Here is a 23905-nt window from a genome sequence, read left to right on the forward strand (position 1 = left end):
GCACGGATGGAACAGGCAAGTAGGTGTGCAGGAATCCAGCAGGACACGAAGCACTCTGAGGTAGCAAGAGCAGCCAGCCCGAGGTACTTCTGTTAGACTGAAACAATCCTTGGAGGCTTCACAAGTGTTTGAACCTCAAAGGCAAATCACAAAGTGTGGCTAAGCTTACATGACAGCCTGCCTGTGAACCAGCACTAGCATTCAACTCCTCTGGCCTTAGGTTGTGTACATGTGCAGAGTTCATCTCTCCTTTCCTTTGTTGTTGCTGCTCTCTGTCTGCTTAACTCTTCTGCACTGGTTTCACCCTTTGATTTATTTTTTGCTTGTGTTACCCATCTCAAGAGACTGAGTCACAGTAGTAATCTGTTTGAACTCCTACCTGCAAATTTCCTTGCTCTCAGTACATTTTCTGGCACACAACTGATTCAGCTTCCCAGAAGGATCTGTCTCTTGGGAGAGCAGAGCTTTCCTCTCTATTACCAAAGTCTCTCTCTGTCTGACTATCCCTTGGCCCCCTTTAAAACCACCCACCAAATGATCACTCAGCTTTTCCATAACCACTCCATTAGCAGTTTCCTTCCCTCTCTCACAGCTTACTTCCAGCTCTGTGCTCAACACCCTTATTTCTGCTGATGCCATTTAAGTTCTGGAGCTTCATCCTTTGACTCTCCTTGTGACACCTGCTCTCACATCCCTAAAACCTTCCTGTGCTGCTGACACTGCCTCATGCAAGAGACTCTCCTACTCCACTTCTGATGTACAAGGGGAGTCTCTAAATACATCCTGACTGCCACCCTTGAGGACAGTCTTGAAAGATTCATCCTGACTCAGCCAAGCCCCTCCGTTTGCTCCACTTCTGCCTCTGGGCCATTGGCATCTGAATGAATTGACCAGTCACACAAAAACGTTTTCTGAGCACAGGGTTTTCTGACTGAGTGATAGATATCAAAATGCCAGTTAAGTCAGCTCTTCTCCTTTCTTTGTGTGGAGCAACATGTGAAGACTGGGAGAGTCTGCAGCCCATTGTGGCTGGGATGAGAAGGCACGAGGATGATGCCAGTCAGGATTTCCCAGGGGAACAGAAGATGGTCCCCCCCTCAGTACTTGCCCTGCCAAACAACTTTTTCATGTGCTAGTCACCAACATGGGTACATGATCCAAACTGATGCAGGAGATGGCCCCTGCTGCTGGCCAGGTTTGATTTTCCCCTTGCATCCAGGTTCTCTTCCACTTGCTCCCAGTGGCCCTGATGACTGCAGCCAGCAGAAAATGGTCTGTCTGGACCTTAATGCAGCAGGAGTTCCCCAGTGAGGAAGAGCTCTCTTGCAGAGAGGAGGCCTGAGGAGCTGGCTCTAACAGCAGAGTGGCTGGCTCTCTCAGCTCCAGTCTCCATGTCAGAACTCTGCCAGAAGCACCAGCCTTTTCCTGCAGCTGATGTACCATGCTCTGGTCACATCTGCCCAGCCCAGCCATCCTCGGGGATAGCAGCAGGCACAGGGCTGCTGGGCACAAGCACTGGGGAGCCACAAGATCCTGTGTGCTCTCTGCCAGCACAGGAGCTGCCCTGGCAGTGCCAGTTCCAGCTGTCAGGAAGAACTCGCTCCACACACTGGAACAGATCCCCAGAGACACTAAGGAATGTCCCTCCCTGGAGACACTCAAGAACTGGCTGGACACAATCCTGTGCCGTGTGCTCTGGGATCACCTGCTGGAGCAGGGAGGTGGCACCAGGTGACCCACTGTGGTCCCTTCCAACGCCAGCCATTCTGGGATTCTGTAGCAAGGTGGGTTACCTCATCACAAAAGGAACCTGCAGGAGCTGGTGCTGCCCCAGGGCCCCACTGCACTCCCCCCACCTCCTTTCCTGTACATCTGAGCAGCCCCAGGAGCCCACAGGGGACCCCTCAGGACACCTGACTCCCCTTTGCCAGCCCGTTAGTCCCCACCTGCGGCCAGGCTCACGCACCCCCTTCTTTTCTTGGCACACCCACAGGATGGGATTCCTCCTGCCATGCCCCTGGCGTGCCAGGGGGCACCAGCCCTGCCAGCACTCTGTGCCTGACCAGTTCCCAGGGGTGCAGCAATGTCACCGCTGCCACAGCTCTGCCTGGCAGGGGCCACCACAGGCAGCTTTCCCTGCCTCCTGTGTCTGTAGCCAGCAGGGGAGCTGCCCTGGCAGCCCCAGGTCCTGCCTGCAGCATCATCCCCAGCTGTGTCCACGTCTCCCACACACAGAAGGTCCAAGCCAGGTTCCTTCTCATGAAAGTCTATTGAAGCAGGCATGCAGGTTGAGGTGGCTACCGCAGCACAGCACTGGGCTCCTGTTCCCGCTGGGTGCTGCTGTGTTAGCCCATCCAGGACGGGCAGGGCGCTGTCACCTCGTGGGGGTGTCTCTGTGTCCCAGGTCCTCTGCATCCCCTGGAGAGCTGCCGTGTTCTCTTGTTCCCGGCAGGGGCTGGGCTCCCGGTGCTGTCACAGCGCCGGCAGGCGTGCTGGCCTGGCAGGAAGCCCTGCAGGGGTCGGTGCACAGCCCGGGGGCCGCCAGGGTCTGCTGGGCGCTGCCCGGGGCTGTGGCACAGGCCCCCGCACCGGGGGACGGGCACTGATCGGGGGCAGAGCTCTGTGGGGCCGGGCAGCCTGGGGCTGCCCACCCGGCTGACTGAGCCGGGGCAATCCTTGGCGCCCTGGGGGTCGCCTGGGCCTCCTGGGCGCTTCCTGGCGCGGTGACAACCTGTGCGGGGGACGGCTATTGATCGGGGGCTGAGCCTCCTGGGGGTGAGCTAACTGAGGCTCAGCATCCTCGGCTTGCCCAGCCAGGTGCAGGAGCTCCTGGCTCCTGGCAGAACCGCCCGGAGGTAGCCAGGAACTCCTGGTCGCTCCCCGGGGCAGTGGCACAGGCCCCCTGTGCAGAGGACAGCTGGTGGTCGGCTGCAAAGCTGTCTGGGGTTGAGCTTCCTGGGGCTGCCCGACACCCAGGTGAAGGAGCCGTGGCAACTCCTGGTCTCCAGCAGAGTAACCTGGGGGTCGCTGGGGGCTCCTGGTGGCTCCCTGGGTTGGTGGTCCTGTCACTCTATCCATGGAACAGCTACTGATCAGGGGCTGAGCTTCCTCGGGCTGCCGATTGAGGTGAAGGAGCCATGGCAGCTCCTGGCTCCCAGCAGAGCAGTCCGGGGGCCGTGGCAGTGCTGGAGGGTCAGATTTGGGCAGGCAGCAGCTGCCCTGCAGCCCCTTAGGAGGCAGCTTTTCCTGCGCCACCCTCGACCAGGGAACCTTGGTGGCTCTCTTCCCTGAGGGTGCAGAGCTGGGGAGCTTGTCCTGGGATCGATGCTCTGCCGACCGGGGCTTCTTCAGGGAACAGCCTGTGACCATCAGCCTCAGCCCTGCAGTCAGACACGAGGACACGGCAGCCTGCAGGGGGACACAAGGGGCAGTGGGGGCTCAGGGTGCCTGGGGGGTGGCTGTCCCCAGTTCCCAGCCTACCTCCCTGTAGAGGAGCTCAAAGGCACCAATGGAGCAGGTGGGGTCGTCCTTGCGGTCGAGCACGAGGCGCAGCGTGTCCCGCTGGACGTTGGCACACAGCTGGCGCGTCACCGCCGAGGAGGGGCTCATGGTGGGGCAGGAGTTGATCTCCAGCAGCCAGGGCTGGAGGTCCTCCCCGATGAGGAAGTCGGCCCCGAAGAGCTCAAAGCTGCCCTTTCGGGAGCCCACCTCGTCCCGGGCGCAGCGCAGGGCGTTCAGGATCGCTGCCTTCATGCCGGGCACCACCACCCGCTGCCAAGCGTTCGCCCGCCCCAGCCACGCCAGGTGGGCCTGGAACTGCTCGTTGGACCAGATCTTGTCAGGGGGCACACGGGGGTCCGGCTGCCATGTTTTGTACCGCTTCTGGATGGAGACGTTGCAGAGGTGCCTGGCGCTGGGACAGGGAGAGCGGGGCTGAGTCGGGGGGACACTGGCCCGACCGAGGGGCTGGGCAGTGCCAGCTGGGGCTCAGGGGGGACACTCACGGCTCCAGGTGGCACAGGGAGAAGGGCCGGGAGCAGAAGCGCAGGTAGCAGTCTCGGTAGAACCAGACAGTCAGTGGCTTCCAGTCGGTCACCACGAACCACTGCCGGATGTCGAATTTGGTGTTGAAGATGGTCAGCGGCCGCTCCACGTACTTCTGCACCACCCACTCGCACACGCCTGCCGGGGTGCCCACACAGCTCTGCGCCAGCTCCAGCACCTCCTCCAGCTGCGCCGCGCACACGATGCCTGGGCAACACAGGGACGGTGGGACCCCTTCTCCGCGGGGATGTGTGTGCCCCACGCCTCCCCCAGCCTTACCCCTGCCGCGGGATTTGGCGCTGGGCTTGACGATCCAGACGTTGAGGCTGCCCTCTATGCCGAGCTGCGGCAGCTTCTCCTCCAGGCGCTGCAGCAGCTCCTGGCACCGCTCCTGCTGCTCCCTGCCCAGCTCCAGCCTGGCCCCCTCACTGTGGGGGGACACGGGGGGTCAGCACCGGCCCCACCACCGTGCCCCCCGCCCCGTCTCGCTCAGCACCCACTGTGCCACACGGTAGTATTCTGGCAGGAAGCGGTCCCAGTCGATGCACGTCCGGCAGGGCGACGGGGTGCTCCTGTCGATGTCCTGGTGCCCCAGAACTCCCAGGTGCTGCTCACAGGCCTCCAGAGCCTCCTCCAGCAGCTGGGGATACAGGGGGGAGTGCGGCCCTGCTGTGGACAGCATGAGGTGAGATTCATGACTCCTACGCCAGCCTTGGGGCCAAAGCACTGAGCCTTCCTGTGGGACAGCTGCCTTTGGAGCTAGGGCAGGGGATGGAGTAAGGGATCCCAAGCCACAGACATGAGCAGAGGCTCAGCCTCCAAGCTCAGCCCTCAGACATGCCCTGAACTCCCCATTTCTTCCCTCGCCTCCTCCCCGCTCAGCCAGCTCTGTGCACTCACCCAGCACCTCATCGGGTTTTGAGGGCTGCTCTGTCCCCACCGGCCTGTCCCCGACCTTCTGCAGGGCCAGTTTGAGAAGGCTGCGAGCTGCTGTCAGGCAGAAATCATCTGCAAGAGGGAAGCATCATCCCTAGCCAGTCCTGCACAGGACATGGGAAGACTGGAGCACGAGGGGTGAGAGGAGGGCAGCAGCCCCTGGCTCACCAATGAAGGCTTCCTTCTCATCCTTGAACCCCAGCCGGTAGCACCGGGGGAAAAAGGTGTTGAAGTCAACTTGCTCGAACCAGGACAGGTTTTGCAGGCTTTGGCATAGCCCCTCCTGTTTAGAGAAGCTGGTCATTTCCTTCTGGACACCTGCACCCCTTGTGTCCCCTCCCTGAGGCCCCCGTGCTCCCACCTTGGTACAAAGCGCGGCCAGCCGGGGATAGCGGTTCACCACCTCAATCCTTGGCAGCAGCTCCTGGTCAACGCTGCTCAGGCGAATGGTCCAGAGGAAGTTTGGCACCTGGTCCTGCACCAGGAAGGACTGCGGGAGGGAGTGGGCTGGGGTGAGCCAGGGAGCCCCCATCCTGCCCCAGCCCCTCACCCCAGGCTGAGCCCTGCCCCTGAGGGTCCCAGGGGAGGATGTGGGGAGCTGTGACAGAGCTTAGCCCTAGCCCCCTTAGCTAACCATGAGGTCATGGATGTCTTCAGAGTCCTCGCTGCTCTGCTCCTTGTCTTCCTTCTCGTCTTCATCTTCCCTTTTGCCCTCGTTCTCCTTATCGAGTGCTGTGCAACATGGGTGCTGCAGGGGCTCTGCGGTGCCCAAGGAAGGCTGTGCCCCACCGGGCGGGTTCAGCACTGCCTCCCCCTGCTCATCACCACCACCACTTGCCCCCTTGTCCAGCTGCTGTTTGCTTTGGTCGGCAGGCTGCTGCTTCAGCTGCTTGCGATTGAGGGGCAGCTTCCTCTCCACCCAGCCCCGGGCGCGCAGCAGCCGGCGGATGACGGGGTAGGGGCCGTGCACGGTGAAGATCTTCTTCTCCTGCGGGACAGCAGCCAGCTCAGCCTGCCCTCCCCAGAGCTCCGGCTCGGCTCTGCTGAGCCACAGGGGCACAAATGCCAGCATGTGCCACCTCGGGGCACTGTGGGATCGAACCCCTCACCTTAATGGCCTTCTCCACGCGCAGCCTGGCCTTCCTGAGCCGCTCCGACTCAGCCGCGTACTGCTGGCCATCGTGGTAGCCGATGGTGGCAGCTGCCACCTGCCCTGTGAGGACAGCCCCACCTGAGCCTGCTGCCCCTGTGTCCCCAGCCCCACGGGGTGGGCAGGGAGGGGGAGAACATGCTGACCTGTCTGCCTCTGCCTCACCGCGTCTGGGGATCCTGCCATGGCATTTCCGGACGTGCCAAGCCTTCTGCCAGCATCCCAGCTGCACTCCACAGCCTCAGGATGCTGCACTGTTCCCTTGTCCTTGGCCTGCTGGGCCAGGGGCAGCTGGAGTGTCAGCTGCTCAGGTACTGCCCCTGGCTGCGGGGCTGGGTGCCTGCCAGGCTGCTCTGTGTCACACTGTCCCAGGCCAGCCTGATGGCAAGGGGAGCTGTGGGTGGCTCTGCCTCCTCCAGGCCAAGCAGGTTTTCCTATTCCCCCATCCCTTAGGGACTGCAGTGGGTGTCCTGCACAGGACACAGCCTCCTTATTCCATCACCACTGTGATGCCACAATGCAGGGTGCTCAAAGCAGCCTCAATACCCAAGTCCTGGTTCTCCCCTCTTGTGAGGGACTTTAACCACCCTGACAGCTGGAGAGGCAACACAGCAAAGTACGGACAGTCCAGGAGGTTCCTGGAAAGCTTTGATGATCCCTTCCTGACACAGGTAGTGGAGGATCCCACAAGGAAGGGTCTGCTGCTCAACCTTGCACTAAGAACCAGGAAAAGCCTCGTTGGACATGTGAAGGCTGTGAACTGTCCTAGGTAACCTCCATGACAGAGCTCTGCCAGAAACACAGTTTTGCCTTACAGTATAATTTCTGACTGCTGCTTGATTTTATTTTGATGGCTACTGTTCAGCAAATTGCCTCTTTGCTTCTCCTTCTTTCAGAGATGCAGTTTCATTTACGATTGTTCATGGGCTCCTTGCCCACACTGCCTCTTATGACTTAACTGAAGCTCTACTATTTTTGTTATTTACAATCATCTGCAGCCAGCAGCAGTTTTATGCTGGCAGATAAAAATCACACACTGGTCACTCAGTGTTGTTTCACTGTGACTGCCCCCGAGGGATGTGTTACCAAGAACCTCAGTTACTGGCTGCAGAGGGGGGTCACAATGTTAAACTGCCCTCACAGACAGGCCCCTTGGCTCAGGTGCAGGGATTGGGGGGCTCCAGACCTGCTGGAACGTTTTTCTCCAGGAGAATGGAGAAAAGTGGATTACAGATTATTATACCGAGATTATTATCCTTTCAAGAAATCAGAAGGAAAACAATCTGTGCCTGTTGGGGTGGAAGCAGTTTCAGGTCTCACATGCACTTTGGAAAATGAATGGGAGAACATGAAGGAAGTACATGAGGCACTGTGATAGTCCTGGCTGTAAACTCTCTGTGGCCTCTACAGACAACTCAGAACATTGCTGTCTTAGCTATTTTCTGAATGCCATCTTCATATCTACATATCTAGAGTAGAAGGGGGACGTATCTTCCCGGAAGAAGTTTTGTGCTGGGGTGAAGAAAGCCTTATAAAGCCACACCTTTGCAAAAGGTGTGTGTGTCACAACAGTGGCTATTCCCTGAAGTATACTGAGCCAGCTCCAAGACTTGAAATCACATGAGGATAAATCTTTTTCCAGACTAAGCCCTCAACAAAAGATTGTGTGTAAGCAACATAATCTATAGAGGAAAAACTTGATATGATTTTCTTTTATGGTAACTGAGATTTATTTACTGAGCACTGCACAATTCCTTCCTTGCAAAGGAGTAGCCTTTTACATCTTTGTCTCCTCAAAACACGTGCTGAAGTAGCTTTTTCCAGATGCTGTGCTTATTTCTCAAATTTTCTATTGAAGAGGGTTGTAAAATCTGCCATGTGACCACAAAGAGTAGCGCGTTCACTGAGCAATACTCGCTGTTCTGCAAGTTGCATTGCTGTGGCATCAGGGCTCCATATCTACAAAATAAAGGTTTATGTAGTTAATTTGGTGGGCCTTTTGCAACAGAGGCACTAAGAAGATACTGTTAGCCAAAGAGAGGCATGTTCTAGCACTCCTTTCCACTGTGAGACATAGAAAAGAAGCAGTGTGGCCTCCCAGCAGAAGAGAGGTCAACAATGTGTGTGTGTACAAACAGAGCATTCTCTTGTTGTCACTTCCAATCTGTATCATGCCATGGACTCGGATTACAGATAATGTGGGAAAGAAGATCTTAAGGTAATTATTTAAAATTACTGACTCGGGCTCATGATCCTCAGAGTGGAAAATAGTAATTAGCTGTAGAGTCATCAGCTATGTAGCCTCAGTCCTCTGAGACCATTGTAGAAACTAGCATAAATCAGGGTTAGGGAAATGATAAACAAACTCCAGACATAACTGCTCAGCCAGCAGTGGCGTTCTTTTCCTTTTCAAGGAGGAAAAAAAATTACAAAAATTACCTCACTGTGATTATGTTGTTCTGTTTCTCAGTTATTTTTAAGTGTATATGACAAGACCTGGACAGAAAAGTTGTATTTCCACTATTCCAACTCTAGGTAGCAAATATTTAGTGTGCTGTGATCCATCTAGTTCAGTAAATGTCACTGCCAAAAGTCATCATGTGATAACTAATCAACAGGGCAAGTTAGAAGTTGGCGCCCATGCTATGCAAATAGACACCTATCTTTTAAAAGCAGGAGTATAAAAATATGTGTCATAAATGTAGTTGCATTTTTATTTTACTGTGGCTGCACTTTAATCCAATTTAAAAATACGATAAGAGATTTTGATTTTGATAAGAGATTTTGACATATAAAACAAATATTTGATTTCCACAAATATATGTCATATATATGTTTGTGTAATTATAAATTATACATCCACAAACTCTTTAATTTACTCTTGTTTGGTGGCAACCTCTCCAGGTTGTGTCACATCATCTCTAAGCTAGATGAATGCTTGGATTGTTGTGGGTTTTGCTCTCAGCAAGAGATCAAAAGTGACCAGGGAACTGCACTCCTGTTTTGCTGCTGTACATACTTTCCTGGGTCTGAAGGAGATGTCATTTTTGTCTTCTCTCGCTGCCAAGGATTTCCAATAAGCAGAACTGTCCTTGCGGGAACGCTTTGTCTTTTCAGGAACAGCTTCTTCCTCAGGTGGTGGGGATCCATCTGGGGACTGAAGGGGAAGAAGGTACCAATTTTACCAATACATCATGTTCACAAGCAAGGCATGCATCCTGCATCTTCTGATGCTCTGCTATGATGTTTACTGAGGGGGTATTTTTCCTAATCTCTTCAGAACCTGTCAAAGCTGATTTTTAAAATCAAAAATTGCAAGGGCCACCCTTTTGAAAGGTAAAAGGCGCCTCTCTTCCTTGGGCACTAAAACATCAACTGCTCTTTGTGACTCCCAAGACAGTCGCCTTGTACCGCTGGTGATCCCATCCTCTTCCAAGTGAGGAATGAACAGGCACCTAAGGTTGTCTTCCTCCTGCCTCTGAAAGTCCTGTGCTGTCCCTGACATTCAAAACCTTTGTGCAAGGAGATGCCAACATTTAGCTACTGGGACATATTTACTGCACTGTCCAGGGCAGCTGAAGGACACCTCCAGCCACGCAGATACAATTTCAACTTCTCCCTAAACAGCAAGCTGGATGTGACTAAAAGTGCTACTGGTGAATCAGGAAGGTCTCATCCACAGGAGGAGAACCTGGATGTGGACTGGTGTCAGCTTGGGAATAGGGCAATGCTGAGCTGCTCAAGACTCCCAGAGGGTGCAGGAAAAGCATTCAGAAATAAAACAGGCAAGCATCAGTGTGGGATTTGAGAAACAAGACTCAGGTAAATAGTGGAAGAGGAAGGATATGGCACAAAATGGAAAATAGGAAGTTAGCAATCCTGGTATTTTCTCAGTGAGTTCAACTAGGAAAATAAAAAACTTTTAACCAGTTTGAAGGGTATTGCTCTTATCTTGTGAAAAAAGAGGTTCTCCCTTTAAGAAATTATGGTTACCAGTTGTTCAGTGTTTACCACAACAAAGCTGGATGAGCATATACTTCAGGAGAAGGGAAAAAGAAAAGGAAATCTTTTTCTGTGTCTGTTAGTGATACAGGACATCATTTTGATGTGTGTCTGGGGAAGACATGAAGTTTGTCTAATTAGCAAGAAAAATTTCAACCAATGAACAAGTTCTAATACTCACAAGAACAGCATGAGCATCTGAAAATACTCACTTTAACAAAGCTGCCCAAGTTACAGCATTAGAGAGGAACGGGTGGCAAAGAATAGAAAGAAAGCAGCTCCCTGCTAACTATTAGCAAATAAGTCCCTTGTTACCATCTCTCATACCTCTGTTTTCACAGATTTCGGTGGCTCTGGTGGTTTTGGCTTCCCACCTTTTGCTGCCTTTGCTTCTTCTTTTTCTTGTTCTTCTGCCAAAATTTGCAGTTGATTTTCGAGCAGTTCAATTATTGTAGCATCTTCAAATACTTCAGCAAGATCGAGAGCACTCCTTCCTGTATTTAAAAAAATAAATATCTGTGTAAACCATGAAAATTAACTTTGCCACTGGTTTATTGCAGCTGGACAATCAACTGAATTTAATAGGGCCAGTGTTTTATTACCTATCCCATGTGCCAGCAGCGTGCCTGACATTGGTGTGAGGACCAGTGGTCATCAGCACTGCTTGCAGAAATAAGAGCTGGAAGACACCAGCCCTGAAACTCGTTTTGCAGGAATATTGCTGGAATTCTTGTATTGCTTGCTTTGTTCTTAATGTTCTGCCATTTGCAGCCTAATACCCTGGTCCCCAGGTAGTCATTTTGATCTCTGAGAGCTGAGAGCATTTAGCACTAGGAGATGGTCTGCATTCCTGACCTTGTGCTGTGCTGGCCATCTCCTTCTGCCTCTGCTTGCTCTGTGGCTAGCAAGGGAAAGCCCCCTGATGGAAATGAACAGCTTCAGTGCTTAATGAAGGAAAAAAATCTGTCCTGGTTCTTATGAGACTCTGGCTGTAAAGTATCTGTTAGACTGAACTGCTGTGTGAATCACAACTCCACATGATACAAGGAATAAGGAATACACATCCCTTCTACAAGCAGGGTTTCACCACTAGGCATTTTGGCAAGGAAAGTCTCATTGTTTAGCAGTGCTGCTTCCTATGTTAGAGCAACAGCTTGAAAGGTGATGCATGTGAACTTTTCAATTACTCTGGAGACAGTGGAAATAACTCTGAAGGAGAGATCTGCTGTGAGGAGGTAACACTTCAGTTCCAGCTCAGATTTGGTTTTCTGTTAAATATGTTCTTCTCAGGAGTTATATCTACAAGTAGAGCAGCAAGGAAGTCTTTTAACCAGGGCTGCCTGTGCCTCAAAATAAATCACTTAAATGGGTGGCAGACTATACTCTGATCCACAGCTGAAATCCAATTTTCCCTCAAATAATAATAACTAGATAGAATGTTTTCATTAAAGCCACTTATAACTCTGTATGTGTCTTGTGAGGAGTAACAGTCTCCTGAATTGAGTAATTATTCATGTTACTTCATTTTCTAGATATGCAAAGCCCAAGAAAGCCTTTTTTCAATAATTATTCCATACTGGAGAAAATGAACTGAACCTGTTCCTTCATCCCAGTCCTGACAGCAACCCTAAGCACAGAACAGTTCTCCAAGTGTTCCAGGTGTTTTTAATAAAGAAACAGCCTGTTTTGGAGACATTGCTATTTACCATTGCTGTTTAAAGCCTGGACGTCAGCACCTGCAGTGATTAAGAAATAGACCATGTCCAGCCTGCAGGCCTCAACAGCTCTCATCAGCGGGGTGGCCTCGCCTACTGAAGGGGCATTGACAGCTGCTCCAGCCTTCACCAGCACCTCAGCGATGTCCAGGTGTCCATTGTAGCAGGCATGGTGCAGAGGGGTCCACAGGAAGTTGTCTGTTGCATTCACGTCAGCCCTGCACAGGGTAAGAGCGGCTGTGGCAGCTGAAGCTGTGGGGTGCCTACAGTAACAGCCCCAGCTCCCAGGGCAGTCAGCTGGAACTGCCCACTGCAATGGCATATTCAATGTAAATAGCTATTTTCATATTGCCATTCTGAACCTGTTTGAGTCCCTGAACTTGGCATGGAATAGTAATTGTAAGTGTGCCTGGGTGCTGCTCATGTCTCCCCCTAAGCCATCAGGGTCCTTCACATGGAGCTTTTCATGGGTACAGCACAAAACACAGGCATTCAAACCCCTTAGTCCTGTAAAAGGCTGCTTGTGCTCCAGCTTCACCGAGAATGGCAGAAAGCAGATTCAGGAACTCAAAAAGTTCCCTTCTGGCCAAGAACAGGTGCTACAGGACATCTGGCAACACTGCAGAGCTTGCCTGCACGAGAGGGAAGTGTTCACCTTTCCTTTCGGTGTCGCTGCCCTCTGCCTGCTCCATTCCTCTGCACTGGCTCCTCCCTTTGACAAACGAGTTACACAAGGTCTGCCTCGGGAGTCCGAGCGCTGAAAAACTACTGGGCTGCTGGGCTGCTGGGCTAGGACCTGTTTCTGCTCCCAAATTAAAGCTGGGATGCTCTGCAGAAAGCAAGGGCTAGTTCAAGGGAGATCCCTGCAACAGGCTGCCTTTGGTTGAAACTGGGAGGAAAAGCATTACCAGCCCTAGGGGTCCTGAAGGGAGTTAGGGACACTGTCCCACTTGCTTGGTGGACAAAAAGCTGCTGTCTTCCCAAAAAACAAGGAGGAAGGAAGAAAAAAGAAAAGTTATGAAGGAAGCTGCTTCCAGCGATAGCTGTTTGCTCTTCAAGTCAGGTGATTGTCTAAATAAAAGCACAGATTCATCTGTTCTTCTTCCCTTCTTTAAATTTTTAATCTTTTTCAGAATTCTATCTCTGATGAGATCTTAGCACAGTAAATTCCCTAACCTACCAGGTTTATCTCTCTTATCTTTCAGTCACTAAGCTGTTATGGTTTATTTGTATGCAGTTTTCATTTGTTTTAATTCTCATTAAAATGAGCTTCTTCAGTTATTTCACTTTCTCTCTCAGCCCAGCCTCTTTGCCTGCTCTCAGACTCCGTCTGCCCCTGAACCCTTTTTCCTAACTTCATCCTATCAGAAAGAAACCAGTCAGTGGGAACAGGGACAATGCAGCACTGATTTAAAAATTCCTTGGCATTTTCTGCCCATCAAGCACAGAATTTCCCATCAGACCAAATTTCATTTGCTTCTAATCCTTTCTGAAGAAAGATAGAAAGTAGATACCACCAATTTAATTTTAAACGTAATAAATGTTAACCATTTAGCTGGATAAATGTTTTGTTTTGTTTTCAATATGGATTTGTGGTTCTGTACTGAAAAGGTAATATTGTAAAAGGTATTTGAATGCCCATGCTAAACTGCAAGCCCATGATGCTGAGAGATGCAAACCTAAATGCTACTGATAACTTTCCTCTCCATTTTCATTTCTGTCTATTGAAACAATCTCAAAACTGGTACTATTTATTCAAGCTAAGTTACTGTGTTTCTAGGTCTTATTGTTAAATACGATGTGACTCCAGTGCTGTCTACTGAGGCTTGGGAAAAGGAGCAGAGATTAATCTGGTGGATTAATTTGGTAGCTCCTACATCTTTATCTTCAGAAAACCTGAATATACACATTACCCAATTTTCCATATGCTCTAGGAATGTTAGTTAATTAATTACCAGGGTGTGGGAAGATCCATGTGCTGTTAGTCTTTGCACGAACCAGAGCAATGACTACAGCCCCTTTCCCTGATATATTAATATTAACATGAATTCTATCTATGTATAGTAGAGAAATAACCCAGTTAACGTAAATACCTTTGAAAAATGTTCATTTAAGCAATTATGTGAAGGATTGTAGGACCACAGCAGTCTGACAATAAGAGATTATGCTATTACAAGTATGACTGAATCTTTCTGAAATTGCTTTCATTTTTAAGGTGTCATTGAGATTTTTCACAAGTGTCTGCAGGCTACAGAATTGCTGAAGCACTTCTAAAATGAGGAGCAGGCTAATTAGTAGCAGGGGCTTCTGATGTAAATCCTGCTGTTTCAGCCTGCCTCAGCTGCAGAGGAAAGTGGAGGTTTAAACCAGGCATGTGGAACAGGAATGTCCAGGATCACCTCAATGATTTCAGGCAAGTCCTTCAAGTCAGATTTCCCCAAAATCATTTCCCAGTTTTGAGAGTTCGCTTGTGAGGATGCACTACTTGATGCACTACTACTTGGGTATGAACCCCTGCTGCTGACCAAATATCAACAGCCCAGACACCAAAAATTGCAGTCTGGGGAACTTGTCTCTTGGTTGTTTTCATTTCCATGCTACTAAAATGTGAAAAATAATAAACTTACCCCTGTGACTTGAGATCTTAAGGAAGTAACTTTAATATTTAAATGTTATGTAAGCAAAAAACAAACCATACCTTTTGCATCCAAATACTGGACATTTATGCTTTTGAAATCCAGTCCAAACACTGGACATTTATGCTTTTGAAAGCCTTCCCAAAATAGCAATTAAATTGAAATTATCTTACCCCTTTTCCAGAAGAAACTCCACAAGAACTATGTTGCCACTTGCACACGCAACCATCAAAGGTGTTTTGTAATATTTATCTTTCATATCTACCGGCACGCCCTGGTCGAAGGCTCTCTGCAGAGACACAAAGTCTCCTTCTCTGACCAGGTAGTTGATATCCATGAGGGTTTTACTGGGCTCCTCCATGTACCAGGCGCGGTCATCGAACACGGGGTGGGCGGCGTGGAGGGCGCGTTTGAATCGCTGCTCCTCGGGGAGGGTGGGGACAGCCTCCACCATGCAGGCAGGGAGGCCATCTTCCCTGAGGGGACGTTCACTCTTGGGGATTACACAAACTGGGACAGGGAGGCCTTTCTTGCCTTTCTTTCTCGGCGGCTTCTTCTTCTTCTTTGCCTTGGGCCCAAAGGATGAGAGCAGAAAGGTTTTCTGCAGGTATTTTGAGCCTTTAAAAAAATCATCCAGGCTGATCTTGTCAGAAGATACTTCATGCTTTTTAGCAAGAATTTCTATTTGTTCCTGATCCACAGTGCCCCAGCGCTTCTGAATGACTGCCATGAAATCACTTTTGGATACTATCCCCTCGTCTTCCTCGTCGATCTCAAACTCCTTGCGGATGGCATCCTCATGCTGCACGGACCAGTCGTACACCTTCAGGTACCAGGCAAGGGTCTCATCTGGCTTCTTTAAGGCTTTTTCAGCTTTGCGCAGCACTGCTGCTGCTGCCTTGAACCCACCGGCCTTGGCAACATCCCTTGGGGTCAGATTTATCAAGTTGGACCATGTAGGATCACAGCCTAGAGATATGGACACAATATGGCTAATAGTGCAGTGGAATTCCTAATTTTATAATATAAGAAACTTGTAATGCACAGGCAACTCATGGCCACAGGCCTACAATTTTATATAAATAGCAGTGGTAGGTGGAACCACATCATTGATCTCAGGCTGGAAGGTCAGCCACATGTCCATATTTTTTTCCCAAAGGGAGAAGCACTGAGCAACCCGTGCTCTATTTATTTATCCCCCCATTGAATATGTATAAAGAGAAAGTCAGTGGAAACTTTACATTTTTACTTGAAGTGGTGAGCAAGGTTAAGAAGCAAACTAAGATTAAGGTGTCACCTATTTCTATACCCCAACATTACAATTTGGCAATGGATCACTTGTTTGATCACAAGAACAGAATGTGGGATTTTGCATGGTGCTCTTGGATCAAAGCTTGAAATGCCAGGATCATCTGATCAAGTCAGGAAAGGATCACAGCTGCTTCAGGCCATGTTTCAATACCCATGGGCATGAAGTTTTCCTCATGACTGCATAGAGATATTTTTTACGTTATCATCAAATTAAAAATGTCTTTTCTATTGGAAGATCATCTTACAATACATCTAAACCAACTAAACCCAGAACCACCTAATACTGTCCAACACTAAGTTACACAACCTCCTGATGTTTCTGCTGCTTTCTTTGAGAAATGTTTTCTCATCCACATGAGATAAGAGCCTCGGTTAGGCCCTTCTGAATACAAATTTTGCCACAGGGTACCCAAGAGTCAAATCCTTCAGAGATACCCAAATGAAATCTTTCCTTTATCACAGAAATAGAATACAGATAGTAGTTGTGAAGTAATTTAATTTTCATGTACCTCTTTGTCCTATGTACCTGCAGCAGTCTGTAAATCCTCCCTCTGCAGCATAATGAAGTGGTGTGTTACCATTCATAGCAACCAGTTTCAAGTCTGCACCATAACCTGAAATAATCGCCAGAATCTAGAAAAACAAACAGAGTCCCACCAAAAATCTTGTCTCTTCTTAACATGTGAAAATGTGAGATTGATTTGCAAATAAATGCAATATCTTACATTCCCATTCTAATAATGAAGTTCTCTCCCATGTCCAGCTGGTCAATGCACATATAACATTATTGTTTTTTATAGTTTTATACCTATTTAACTGATGAAACAGAAACCTTGTGTAGTTGTAGACACCAAGGACAATCTTCTTGCCAGCTCCCTGTGAGCCCCTGTCTGGCCTATCACTGCTGGAATCCCTTCGATGCTTACAAAGAATCTGCTTTTGATTACTGATGATTATGCTTTGATCAACTGAGATAACGGACTCAAAAAAACCCCAACAAAAACACACTCCAAAAACCTAAAGCAAAGCCCTGTAACAACAAAAAACCCAGCCAGGTTTGGCTTTGCAGCAATGCTTTCACAGCACAAATGTTAATACCTCAAGGAAGCCTCCTTTGGCCGCGAAGTGTGCAGCGCTGTGTCTCTCGAAGTCGAAGAGGTTCACGTCGGCTCCCCTCTGCAGCAGAGCCAGCACCACGTCGGCAGCGCCCTCCCGAGCCGCCTCCATCACAGCCGTGCGCCCCGTGGCCTGCAGGCAGCACAGAGCAGTCACACTGGGAGCCTCCTTCCCGCTGCCACTGCCAGCAAACCACAGCCTCAGAGCCTCCAAGGGACCTGCAGGTAAGCCTTCAAATCTACTCACAGGGCTGCCAAGAGAGAGCAGTCAGATGCCAGCAACTCAAGTACATTGAAGGCTCGAGTCCTTTAAATAATTCCCAATCAATTCCTTAGTTAGGGAATCCTGGATTCTGTGGGTATCTTCTCATGTATATTTACAACATCCAACTCAAAATACCACCTCAGATTATGAAAGCAGGAGCGTAAGGAGTTATGGCTGGAGGTGTGCTATGGGGAAGGCAAAGCAACAGGGAATTACACTATGGTTCTGTGAGGAAAAGTTCACTCAAATACATTAATATTGTCTTTTCCTAGATAATAATAGATGTTTGCTTTGGATAACTCCAAGGGAAAGCCTGTGCTTCTTGATTTATCAACAGCACAGAGCTTCAGTCTTTCAGGTCTTTGTTAAATTAAGGAAGCAAACAAACAAATGATTAAGACATACAAAAGAGAAGAAAGTTTCTCATGCCTTGTTCCTGCCTTGATTGCTCATCAGATTTTCCCTACCTTTTAGCAAATATTCACTAAAATAACTTACCTTTTAATGAATACTATTTCAGCTCTGAAAATCTAAGGGCACATCAAGGCAAATAAAAATCAGCACTGCTCCACTGAAGTACAATGAACTGCAGCTCCTAACAGCTGACACAGTTACATGTAAGTTTGGGGAAATATTTGCACTCTAAACCTACAAAAATCGAAAAGAAGATTTAAATCCCTCTCCTCCAAAAAAGGCTGGTACAGAAGAGGGGAAGAGGTATGGCCACCTAGTTATGCAATTTTCACTGCTTTATTATTTTAATGTGAGAATTTAAGGTCATGTACTCTGCTCTATACTCCTGTATCTGTTCTTAGTTACAGAAAGGCTCATACCGGGTCTTTTGCATGGGGATCTGCTCCTTTCTCCAAGAAAATCAGGCACATATCTTTAACCTCATGAGCCTGCTCACAGGCTTGTAGAAGCAGAGACCTCCCAGTAGTGGTACAGTTGTTGACATCTGCACCATAATCCAAGGCAATTTGCAGGCAGTGGGTGTGGCGAACTGTAGGTGTAAGGCAGTAAAACAAAATACCTGCAAAGGAAACCAGTGGGGGTTAGGGTGCAAAAGGAAATTACCAGAAGGGTTGTGAGGCTGTGGGCTTCACAGCTGACCAGTCTGCAACAGAAACCCCTTCACTGAGGGTGAAGCCATGCAAAAAAAGATTTCTACTTCAGAGACTTTACTTAAGGAGAAAACCAGAGCTCAGTATGTCACAGGCCATGGGAGGAATGTGAGTCTCAATTATAAGTTACCTCTCAGCTCTTTGCTGGGGTGACTTATGATTTAAAGGCCTAGACTCTTCAGGGAGAATTATTTTCATTTTCATCAAAGCTGTAATGGCCAACAGCTTCTGTTGGGCTGTGAGGATAACCCTCAAGCAGAGCTCCTCTCCGCAGGCAGGACACATCACATGTAATAAGTGTGCCACACAGTTGAGGGACTGCTTTATGGTACTGCCTTCCCACTCACCTTTCCCTTCATTATCCACAGCAGTCATGGAGGCGTTAGCTGTTGCTAATAATTCCAGAACGGCCTCATAGCCCAGCTCAGCTGCCTTCATGGCTGGGGTGCACCCCATGTTGTCGTGGACGTTGGGGCGCGCTCCGTGCTCCAGCAGGAAGCGGCACATTTCAATGTCGTTCTTCATGGCGGCCACGTGGAAGGCACTGTATCCTTCCTTGGGCTCTGTGTAATTAATCAGATCTGGGAATCCCTTCTGCATCAGGTTTTCTATTTGCTTCTTGTCTTTCTTGTGAACACACTGAAGAAGTTTGTAGATCTGTAAGTTTAGAAGCCTTTTATCTACTGGTAGCATCCCAGGATAGGCATGATTTTCTTCTTTCAAGGAAGTACTTTCTGCATGGACAAAAAAGAAAACATGTAATCTCACAGAGGACATTATAGTGACCTGCCAGTAAAATCAGGAATCAGACCATGTTCACAGCATGAAAATATCCACTTTACCTGGACAGAACACTAGGTTTTGAACTAATTTATCTTTTACTGTGGGCAGCACATATAGAGACTATAAACCCAAGTAGCACCTTACAAAATTTTTCTTTCTAGTCATCCAGCTGTTCTGAAGAGGTCTCATCCAAGGAGAAAATTAAGTTAAGAAGCTGTAGGGTAACTGCTCTCCATTCAAGGAACTGTTATAATCTACAATTACTTGGAAGCCTAAGGGGAGGCTGTTCATATGTTATTTTCAATGGGGGAAAAAGTCACAAGACACCATGTCCTCTGCACTTCCTGAAACATAAAATTCATACTAAAATTTATACTAACATCACCTCATCAGTGCCTGAGCACCTTCCCTGTTTTTTGGGGTTTTTTTCTGGTAGCTGATGCATGAACTTCCTGCTAGGCTATGTAGATAAAAGAGTAAGTCAAATTCCTCTGCTACAAAACCCTTGGAGGAAAAAAAATACAGATAGCAATGCACTGGTCTGGGAAAAGGTTCTTCCAGGTCATGCATCACAAGATTCTTGAAAAAAATTCAGTGCAGGACTTTGCACTTGCCTCAATCCTGGATGTTTTTTGGTTTTTTTCTTTTAGGTTTTTTAGCCTCTTTTAGCTAGTCTCAGCTCTCATGGCTGGAGGGTTAGGAAGGGTCAGACATTGTAGGGACCATTTCTGAAGCTTTCCCAAGTGGATGAGAAGCTTCCTAGCACCTTCAGCAAACCTTGGGTCAGCCTGTCCTCCAGAACTCTTACAGGACATGCAACACAAAAAGGTGAAGGAACATCTGTTAGAGAGCACTTGGGGTTTGGTTTGTTTGGGTTTCTTACTCATTGCAATGTAGTCTGTGAATGGGACCACTCAGCATCTGCCTGGCTACTCTGGGTGCTTTGTGAATGTCTGTGAGAAGGGGAGATTGCAGAGAGACGGAGAAGGATGCACGATTCCAACAGACTTTGTGAGGCAAGACCTCCCATTCTGGGAAGGAAGCCTGACAGAAAACTGCAGGAAAAGTAGAAAAAGATGACTGAAGGTGAATCATGTTGGAAATGGACAGAGAGGTAATTTTTGTACCACAGGTACAACTTGCCAGTTGTAGTTTCTGTAGCTATTGCCTCTCATTTCTTTGCAAGTTCTGTGTCCAGCCTAGTTTTGGAACAGAGATTGGGAAAACTGTTGGCAGATTTCTGACAACTGTGCCTCTTGTTTTCCCTGACAGACAAGGCCCTCAGCTCCCTCCTTGTCGACCCACTTATGGTGAAGGTGTTGTTATTAGAAGCTGCTCCCTTGCAGAAGTGTTTAAGTGGGTACTAAAATGCAAAGATTTTCTCTTTGCAATGAAACCTGGTCTGAATAGGTCAGCTGCTCTCAGATGTTCTCCATTTAAACACGGCATTACTTAAATCCTTTTCTCTTTAGGTCTTACATAACCCTCATTCTGATCATAAACAAGTATATTCTTACATCAAACAATTAAATCTTTAGGTAGCAATAACTTAAATCTGTCACCTGTGGCGTGTTCATTCTCATCCCAACCATGTTGTTCTTCCTGTGACATTTTGTTCAGCGAAAGGGAATAAATGCAGAGATTTTTATCCTGCTGACAGGAATTACACCTGTAGCAACCCTGTCGTCCTAAAGCTCAGAGCTGAGAAATAAGGGTACTTCAGAGTAATGCCCTGCTAGAAGTGAACACTGGAGTCCCCACAGAGCCTGCCTTTTAGAGCCTGAAGCAATTTCTGAACAAATCCTCAATACAGGAAGTTTTTTTCTGGCTACTGAGGACAGGGAAAAGTTGTGATGCAAACTCTGCAGGGGCTGTGAGGAGGAGCAGCAGGAATGTTCTGCAGGGAAGGCTCTTACACCACTGAAATTCATCAAAAGAAAGATACTTAGATGGAACTGACAAGCTTAGATGTTCTCTTATGCTTTTGTTCCACTTCCCACCATCCTGCAGCAGTAGGGAACTTGGGTTTACTTCCAAAAAACTTTCTTCCCACTGTTATTCATGACTTTTCAGGAACTTATTTAAGATGAAAACTTGCTTTTTATTCCTTTCTTTCTCCCCTTGAAGCAGCAAACACTGAAGTGACATTCTCCTTGGACATAGGTTAGTAATGCTATAGAACATGAACAGAACTGCACTTGGTAAAAAACCGTTAGTAACTAATCTTTGATGAACAAATGTGAACAAATGGATATAACATTCAATACATATGGATTTGGATTTATTTCATGGATTATCTTGGAGATTCCTTGAGATACTTGCTCCCTATAGCCTCTGCCCCATGCTGGACATGAGACTGATGGCACACCTTACACTCACTGCACACTTTTGTACTTTCATTTTTGCTCACAGTGGAATGCACAATTGAGTACCATTTTAGTTCTGATCAGATTTTTGCTGGTGCTTTGAGCTGCTTATCACAGTATTCTTTAAATATTTCACATGCAGCAATAAAATTATTTCCATGAGCAGAAGTGAAATTATTTTTATCGCAATAGTGAAGTCTGTTGTTATCACAATTCAGCCACTGAGTCCTTAGCCAGTTTAAAGCAAAATGCTTTTGCTTCAAAGCATTAAGAACCAACAATTTACATGAAAACAACCATAACATTTTAACTGTTACAGTAAATATTTCTTTGCAGCATTTGTTGAAAGTGAGTGGATCGTTTTATTAGAAGCTTCTAAAGTAGCAGCATCAAAGAAACATAGGTGGGATAAGAAATCCTACCCAGGGTCATATAAAGTTATAAGCAAGGGAAAAAGGCTTCTAAAATGAAAACTGCAACATCTTGTCAATTTTCATTGTAAATGAGTAAATTGACTAGTAGTAAATACTAGTAAATTTACTAGACATAAATACTACCAATGCTGTGTATTTCATATATATTTTTTATCACTTCACCTATAATAGATGGCTTAATGGAAAATGAGGGATTGTTAGTGTGGCTTTCAGACACTTGTGCTTTGGGGAGGGCTTCATGAAGCTGTAACCACAAATCCCAGGCCTGTAGTGTTTGCTTAGCAACAATTTTATCTGTTGACAAACATCAACAGACTCGCTACCTTCATTCTGCCAGCCTGTGTCATTGTTCTGATGGAGAGCATGAACTCATTTCAAATCCAGATTAATCCTTTTCTCAGTACACCTGGCATTAAGAAAATCATTTTAGTTGGATTCCTGTTTTCCCACAAAGCTTTCCAAGCTGTGATGGAGGTAGAGTGATAGAGAGGGAACTTCTGGTGGCCGCTGATCTCATTCCCTGTCACCCAGTCAAAGCCTGCTGTCTGACTGCTGCTGGAAGCACTTGTGACTCCACCTTAGAAGTTTGCAAAAGTTTTGTCAGTTTCAACATTTCCAGTTGAAAACATCCCTTTAATTATCACCATTCACAAACCAGTAAACAAAATTTTCATGTGTTTTATCTTTAGTGGGAGAAAATAGCTGAGCACTTTCTAAATTTAATCCCTTTGCATGCTGGGCACAGAGATAAGCACGAGCCCTATATGTCAGTATAAAAGGAACCAATATGGTAACAGTGCCATGCTATATTTACAGCTTTATGTGAATAATTGCACTGGATTTTTGGCTGTGACTAATAGGAGTGATGCAGCAAAATCTTCCTAAAACTGAATTCCAGTCTCATGAATAGCCTATAATGCTGTGGTTTTTCGGTGTTAATTCTCCAATAATGCCTTGCCTTGGGCTGAGGCACAGCTGAGCACAGTGACGGGCACTTAGGTTTGAACTGAGCAGGTTTCAATATCGTGTGGAGATCTCAGCCCAGATCCAGTCGTGAGTGCTGTAAAGGCAGTTCCCTGGTTATGGCTGGGTTGGATCAAAAGATGTGCATCCTTTTGTCTCCAGCTTGCCTTGCAACTTCCAGGCACCTCGGTATCCATCGAAATGGAGCCCTGATTGCCATCACCCAGAGCCCTGATTGCCATCACCCAGAGCCCTGATTGCCCACACCTGGATGGAGCCCTGATTGCCCACACCTGGCAATCAGCTTTACGAGCAACACCTGCGGGACAGGGGCTGGGGGTGGCTCCTCAGCCAGGAGCCCAGCTGGGCTCCAGGGAAGTTTCTGGAAGGCTGTGGAGTCGGGGGTGAGGTACTGCTGCGTTCAGGAACAAGGAACAGGGTGAGCAGCCCGGGTTGGTTTATTTTCCCTGGACTGCGACTCAGAGGAGCGGGCGGCCTGTAGAGTAGACTGGCTTTAACAGGAGAGAAGCTGCTGGAAGAGGGGGATGCTGGAGAGCCGGCTGCTCTGGCCGTACGGACACCCAAACGGAGGTAAATGCCGGCGGCGAAAGGTGCGGGCCGTGAGGGGGGCGATGCGCAGCGCGCCCGTGTCCGGCGAGGCTGCGGCTCAGCCCTCACAGCGGGCCCGCTCTGCCCCGGCCCTCCGCAGCGCCGGGAGCCGGCGGCTCAGCCTCGCCGCCCCCTCGCCTCCATGCCCGGCAGCGACCTTCGGCAGCCTGGGGCACTCACCTGAGGAGGAGGGCGCCGAGGGCTCGGGGGCCGCAGCCGGACCCTCAGCGGCCGCCGCCGGACCCTCGCCCGCCTCAGCGGCCGCCATCGCCATTGTGGCCGTCCCCTTGGCAACGGCGTCGGGCGGTTGAGAGCCGTGAGGCGGTACCGGATCCCCGCGGTGCCACCGGCTCCCCTCAGCGCCGGCGGATCCCCTCAGCGCCACCGGCTCCCCTCAGCGCCACCGGCTCCCCTCAGCGCCGGCGGATCCCCTCAGCGCCGGCGGATCCCCT

The 23905-nt window shown here is 48.7% G+C and overlaps 3 protein-coding genes across 3 annotated transcripts in view; 1 reads left to right on the top strand and 2 right to left on the bottom strand.

The window, feature by feature from the left end:
• PAK5 (p21 (RAC1) activated kinase 5) overlaps nt 1-23905 on the top strand; it is a 195835-nt gene that overhangs the window by 10057 nt on the left and 161873 nt on the right. The gene's annotated exons all lie outside the window — the stretch shown is intronic.
• On the bottom strand, nt 2346-6316 carry LOC136555184 (tubulin tyrosine ligase 3-like). The gene is made up of 12 exons (XM_066547783.1): nt 6277-6316; nt 6090-6193; nt 5615-5968; nt 5342-5470; nt 5149-5263; nt 4945-5052; nt 4545-4713; nt 4324-4472; nt 4005-4251; nt 3481-3913; nt 3090-3408; nt 2346-2731 (listed from the first exon to the last, which is right to left on the bottom strand). The coding sequence occupies exons 1-12, from the start codon at nt 6314-6316 to the stop codon at nt 2346-2348; spliced, it is 2553 nt and encodes an 850-aa protein (XP_066403880.1).
• Nucleotides 7837-23682, bottom strand: ANKEF1 (ankyrin repeat and EF-hand domain containing 1). Its single transcript, XM_066546006.1, has 10 exons — nt 23634-23682; nt 18646-19032; nt 18008-18207; nt 16893-17042; nt 16304-16427; nt 14657-15452; nt 11839-12065; nt 10460-10626; nt 9150-9287; nt 7837-8089 (listed from the first exon to the last, which is right to left on the bottom strand). Exons 2-10 carry the CDS (start codon nt 18989-18991, stop codon nt 7964-7966), a joined length of 2274 nt encoding a protein of 757 aa, XP_066402103.1. The 5' UTR covers nt 18992-19032; nt 23634-23682; the 3' UTR covers nt 7837-7963.

The sequence above is a fragment of the Molothrus aeneus genome, chromosome 3 (genome assembly GCF_037042795.1).
Source record: "Molothrus aeneus isolate 106 chromosome 3, BPBGC_Maene_1.0, whole genome shotgun sequence".
Lineage (NCBI taxonomy): Eukaryota > Metazoa > Chordata > Aves > Passeriformes > Icteridae > Molothrus > Molothrus aeneus.